Here is a 6736-nt window from a genome sequence, read left to right on the forward strand (position 1 = left end):
ATAGCTACATCTATTTGACAATATTTTACAAGTTCAATGTTAAAATTAAATTTATAATTGTTTTTTTCTATAGGATTATACCATTCATCAAATTCACACTGCGCTTTGTCCGTCATAGTGCTATATCCATAATATTTTTTATCTGGCAATTTACCGACATAACTCAGAGTTTTCGCGATTCCTACTCATTCGTCTTTTAATATCGTCCGTGAAAATATCTCGATATTTATCTCATAATTTAATCGGATCTCCAACTTGGCAAAAAACTAACATAACAGCAAACAATTCACGTATTTTGTAAGATGAATCAGAAATTGAGACTTCTGCTAAAGTTTGATCCCAATGAGCATCGTCTTCGAGCAATCCCATTACTCTGCAAGCTTCTTGAAATGTAGGATAGATTACATCTTTTATAGTTCTTAAAGCCGTAAATGACTCTGGACCGCGAACTTCATGCAAAAGAAGACGGAGGTAATAACATTCAGTATTGGTAGGATGGATAGTATACACTCTGCCTAAAACATGATCTTTTTTTATACCTAAATAACCTGGCACAATTTTTCCTTGGTTTCTTCTGTGAAACTGGTGTTTTCTCCAGACATAATAAGCTGGAACTTCACAATATAATAATTTTTTCGCAAAATTGTCCACTTTACAGAGTTCAAAAAAAGCCATAAGTGTTGTTTTGGAATTGTTGATCTGATTGAGTATATTATTTTCATTAAAAAAAACTCGTTGACCATTTTCTAAATGTACAGCAAGATGCATAACTGGAGGGAATCTCTCGTGGATAGGAAAACTCAGTATTCGCCAAACTGCCTCAGAAGTGCTAATGTATCGTCCTGCTTCATACTTTGTCACTTCATCAAGATCTCCAACAGTGAATGCTGCTTGATCAGATCCCTTATTTATATACTTACAAATATATTTAATTGATTTCACTGAGTTGCAAACTCCAACATTTATATGAGCTTTGAATGTACGACACAGGACAGGGTTATACGGTACCACCCATCGATTGTCTATATTAATTCCATTTATTATTGTTGTTACTCCACCATCTTCAGGAGATCGCCGACGATATTTAGGATATCCATCTTCTCCTGTTTGGGTTTCCTTTATAAAATGTTTTGGATATTTTTTCGTGCATGAACCATCCACCATACAAGGAGAATTTCTATTAAAAGAACCACATGGACCGTGAATCATATTTGTTTTTATTATTTCATATAGTTCTTGATCTTGATCTTGATTAGGCAGTTCAGCACTAATTACCTTATCAATAGATTCTGGTCTCAACTTTTCTTCTAACCACAGAAGGATATGAATGTGAGGAAGTCCACGTTTCTGCCATTCCACAGTATACATATGACACTTCGTTTTGCCAAAAATGCAACCTTTTGTCAGAAGATTCATCATATGCTTAATTTTCACGTGAAAAATTCTTACTATTAAGTCACGTCTATCGTGAGATTTTTGGCCTTGAACTAAAAGCTCTTCAATTTCTTTCCATTTTGGATTGCAAGTGAACGTAATAAATAAGTCTGGACGTCCGAAATGACGTACATAAGTCATAGCATCTTGAGTTCGTTCATGCATGTATCGTGGCCCACCAGTAAAAGAAGATGGCAGCTCAACCATTTTACCTATTTCTGTTATCTGACCGTCGGTTTTCGTTAAAGCGTCTTTAAGGTGAACGTATTCTTCACTTCGTAAGTTTGTTTGATGGTTACGAATCCAATTAAGTCGTTCAGTTTCAATTTTCGCATACATATCAACCAAAAATTGATTTAATAGAGTGCGAAATAAAAGTAAATGATTTTCTTCTCCATTACGCTCCATTATTCTATAACTGTAAAACTCAGAAGCTGACACGGTCTTATTTAGAGGACGCTTAGTTTTTTCATCACGCTTAGGAATATTAATGTGATAGCCATCTTCTCCACGACAGAACATCAGAGGATATTGTAAAGTATCATACGCGCGATGGATTTCACTGATTCGCTTTAACTTATCGTCTCTGCTGTTCAGGATGATATTTCTCTTTTCAAAATTTTGTCCAACGATGATAACTGCTACTTCTTTAGCCATTTGAGCATTGAAACGACCTCGATGTTCACTCGGAGGCTTTTTATCAGCATTAATTATAACCTGAAACTCTTTCTGATTCTTAGGAACTGATTCAATAGCAACCTTAAAATCTTTAATGTATTGATGGTGTTCATGAAGCAAATTTTGAAGTTGGTGAATTAACTCTGGCTTAATACCAGGACAGATCCCACAACGAATTTCTCTTTCACGATTATCATCACCAACAAAGTATATTTGGAGAAATGATGGTTGTTGATTATTTTCTACCATAAGGCTTCCTATCCTATGGTAGACTTGTCCCTGCACTTTAAATGTTGGCATAAAACTACCCTCCTTTACCTCTTTTGATCCAAAAGACGTCATTTGAAAGCACCCATTATACTTTCGAAGAGAAGAAAGAAAATGTTCTGAGATTGGGTGCTGATGAGTTAAAAGACTATGTAAAGGCTCTGGGTAGCGTTGAAGAGTAGGAAGCTGAACTTTACCACCACTACAGCACATTCCTTCAGCCTCATCCTTCCATTTCAAAGCACGACACCAAGAACAGGGTAATCGATGCCCAAGATTTACAATTTTATCATTTTGATAGTCAATACTCGGTTCATAACTAAGGCCAGATAAAGCTTTCAAAGTTCAAGACATTAATTTAATTTGTAATCGTTTCTCGTTGTACTTAGTTGTAGCTGCACGACTAACATGAGGGTTATTAGAAGCGTATTTTTTTGTCGCCTTTCTATGTACATCAGGATTACGATGAGTGTAATTTAAAGTGGCTTGTCGCAATTGTCTCTTTCTAATTGTATAGTTGACTCTTTTCCTCCTTTTTTTTCTCCCATTTGATTGAAGGGGATTCACATCATTAATAACTGATTCACTTGAACTTTGTAATTCAACGTTAGGAATTAATTGAGGTAGTAAAACTTCCGCTAATATATTTTCTTGAGTTTGAGGCACTAAAAATGATACATTTTCATCACTTTGTTTATCATAATTATCACTATTTAAATTTAAACACGATGAAGCAACGTTAGGAATTAATTTATACGATAAAAAACTCATTGACACATTTTCTTGATTTTTAGGCACCGAAAATGACACATTTTCTCCATTTTGTTTTACACTACCCCCACTTATATAGTTATTACCTGTAATTTTTGATGCAAGCACCGAAAGATAAACATCGTAGTGACCATTATTATCATGCCCCGTAAAACGTAACCTTTTTACACCTCGAATTGCTTCACCAACGGAAGCTATAATGCAATCACCTTGATACACTTCAAACCGATATGGAAATATCTCTGCGGCTGCCATAATTTTACAAATAGATCCATATGTGTTTCGTTTAGACATTTCGGTAAAGTATAAACCTACTGAATCATAATTCTCGCCAGATGACATAACAGTATAAGATTTGAATCTATCCCAGTTGTTAATGACATGAGAAACAATAATATTTCTCATTTTATTAGCCATTAATACATTACCGTAAACCAGTAAAGATAAAGAAGAAAATAAACATGCTCCATCACCATTAATTTTTATAACATTAATAGGAGTAAGTATTCCATCTATCAAAATATATTCTACATCCATTATGATGAATATATATTAAATAATTTTTTCAATTATACTTTAAATATTTATCGATAATAAAATACTATGTTTATTTCAAAATATACTTTAAAAAAAATAAAATTTACTGAACTGAAAATTAACAGAAGTTCGTAATTAAAAACTATTATCGCATTAAATGTAAAATTTAAATTTTCATGTAAATTGATAAAATCAGAATTAGTAAAGTAATAAAAAATTTTTTGATAAATTTAAATAAACACTTACCAACTGGAAACTTTAGAAAAAATGATAAAAAAATTTTCATGAAGACTTACTTGAATTAAAAACAATAAATAAAATATAATTGACATATACTCAATTGAAGTAACCATAATAAAGAATGGATATCTTAATTATTTAAATTAGCGTCGAATACGTATAAATACCAAAATTTTTTTAATTATTAAAATTTTTCTTTGTAAATATCGTGACAGCGATTTAATTTTGAAATTTATTCATTTATTCTCTCAAGCATATCATGATATAATTCATTTATCTAAAGCCAACTTCAATATCATTATAGTTATAATTCATTTTCGATTACTAATAGTTATTAGTAATCACAAATGAATTATTTACAATAAATTGCGTCAAATACCATTTTATGATGATTAATAATCTAAGATTCATTAACTTATAGAAAGTGTGTTTGAAATAAATAAAATTGAATAATTATTATTATTTGATATACTCTTTCCGATCTCTAATAGTTTTATTATCGTTTTATGTTCAAGTCTTCAATACAAAGTTAATCGCGTATTTCACACAACATTTTTAACATCCCGCTGAAAAATCGGAAAGTTATTAATTTTACTCCTTTTTCAGAAAATCGAGTTTTAAACGGATGTTGACGTTTTGAGGTCCTAGGAAGTCTCCCCGAATGTTTCCGCAGTGATGTCCGTATATCTTTATGTATGTGTGTGTGTGTGTGTGTGTGTGTGTGTGTGTGTGTGTGTGTGTGTGTGTGTGTGTGTGTGTGTGTGGCCGTATGTAAACCTCTTATAACTTTTGAACGGCTCGACCGATTTGATCTCGGTTGGTGCCATCCGAAAGGGCTCGACCAAACTTAGATTTTAAATACAATTTATACCGATTCGAACCGGTATATTTTGAGAAATCTCAAAAATACTACAAAAAAATTTTTTTTTTAAATGTGGTTTTTATAGAATCACTTTTAAACGACTACTGATCAATTCCAAAAACTAATCAGCTCTCAACATCAAGAAACCACGTCGATCGCCGCTAGCCCGGTCACAATCGATTCATTCTTTTATGAGTTATCGTTGTCGAAAAAAAAAAACAGAAAAAAATGTTTTTTCTGAATTATATCGAAATTCATACTTCGATCGATTAAAACTCAAAGACTCTTTATGAGGCCTGAAAAACTGCGTCGAATGCCACCAATCGCGTAAAAATCGGTTAATTCATTCAAAAGTATTTTGGTTTTAGAATTTAAGAAATAATGTTATATTAAACTTTTACCAGATTTTTGAGCTCGGAGTAAGTACAATTTTGAGCGCTTAAATATAAAATTAACGGGAAGTTGCAGGAATGACCTTTAAGGCCAACCGTTTTTATATTTTTTTTTTATAATATTACTTTTTTAAACCATTTTAGAATCTTACAATTATGTGTTAATTTTGACCTATAACTTTCAGAAGAAAAATGATTAACTAACCAATAGTTTAGACTGAATCGACCTAGTAGAAAATTTGAAATCAAAATATATTTGCCTAACATTATATAAAATAATACTGTAGATGATTTATAGAATATTAGTATTTAATATCTTTCTACTTTTATTCTAATGATTCCTCTGAATTAAATTGACAACTGAATTTGTTATTACAATTTATTCATTTTGACAGTTATTATAACAACGGTTACCATGGTAACCACCTTGATAACCATAATAACAGTAACCATGGCAACGGTTACCATGGCAACGTTGGGGGGAGGGGGTAGCATACGTGATGGTTATCGAAAAATCCATTTTGGCTAGGAATTGCGCAAAATCCCTTCTTATCTCTCATCTACAATGAAAAAGGAGTACTTATGCCAAATTTTAAATGAATCGGTCAAATAGTCTCGGAGATCTAGTGATGAGTCAGTGGTATTTCGCTTATATGTATACAGATTGTAACGGGTTAGGTAGCTCGACTGGAATCCGTCAGTCGAACTCTTCCCACACAATCTCCTTAGCTTACCTGGTTCGGCTTCTGCAGTTGTTGGGCGCCAGGTGATGTCGCAATCACCGAAGTCGATGCTCGGAAGAAGTCGGCTCAGGGTGGCGGATTGGGAATAGGGTAGGCACTTACAATTAACGTCAAATAATTACTAGTCAACTAGGCAAATTTAGTAGTATATCGAAAAACCAGTAAATACTGCAACAAATCGATGACAATTAAATTTAAGAAATCTTACTCTAATAACTAGATCGATTAGTCAATCCGGATACTTCACTAGCCGAATTCGGCAATTGACTCGATATAATGTAATAACGCAATACAAATCATAATACCACAACGGACTAAATTATAATATTAATTATCATGACTCGAGGTAAGTATCGTAACAACAAGTACTCTCCGGGTATCCCTTGATTTGTAACTTAGCGGTAAAGTGATGTCAATTCACTTGACTTTAACACCCGTCGGTAACACTATTGCCAATAATATGCGTCAATTAGCATCCAAATATCTACTTAACTAACTATACTAATAATGATTACAACTCTAATATAATACGAATAATAGCCGGGATTCGGAAAATTCAAAAAAAAACAAATGAACGTCGATAACGAGACTCGAAAGGCGCGGTCAACAAATATCCGATAAAGTCTATAAATATAAGTAACGATATCAAATTTCAAATTATAAACAGAAACGAATATCCAGATGTACCAGCGGGATAAGTCGAGTTGTAAATGCCTCACCTACTATTCGCTATCAGATCAGCGTAATTACACCACTCTTCGGCGTCAACTCGAGTTATCCCTCGAAACAAATTGTGCAGACTCGCTCACCGG

The 6736-nt window shown here is 33.0% G+C and overlaps 1 protein-coding gene across 1 annotated transcript; it reads right to left on the reverse strand.

Annotated features, from left to right (window-relative positions):
- Positions 1–231: 231 nt before the first annotated feature.
- On the reverse strand, positions 232–2454 carry LOC128667340 (uncharacterized). The gene has a single exon (XM_053737000.1). The coding sequence runs from the start codon at positions 2452–2454 to the stop codon at positions 232–234; it is 2223 nt and encodes a 740-aa protein (XP_053592975.1).
- Between the last annotated feature and the right edge of the window lie 4282 nt (positions 2455–6736).

This window comes from Microplitis demolitor, chromosome 2 (genome assembly GCF_026212275.2).
Source record: "Microplitis demolitor isolate Queensland-Clemson2020A chromosome 2, iyMicDemo2.1a, whole genome shotgun sequence".
NCBI classification, from domain to species: Eukaryota; Metazoa; Arthropoda; class Insecta; order Hymenoptera; family Braconidae; genus Microplitis; species Microplitis demolitor.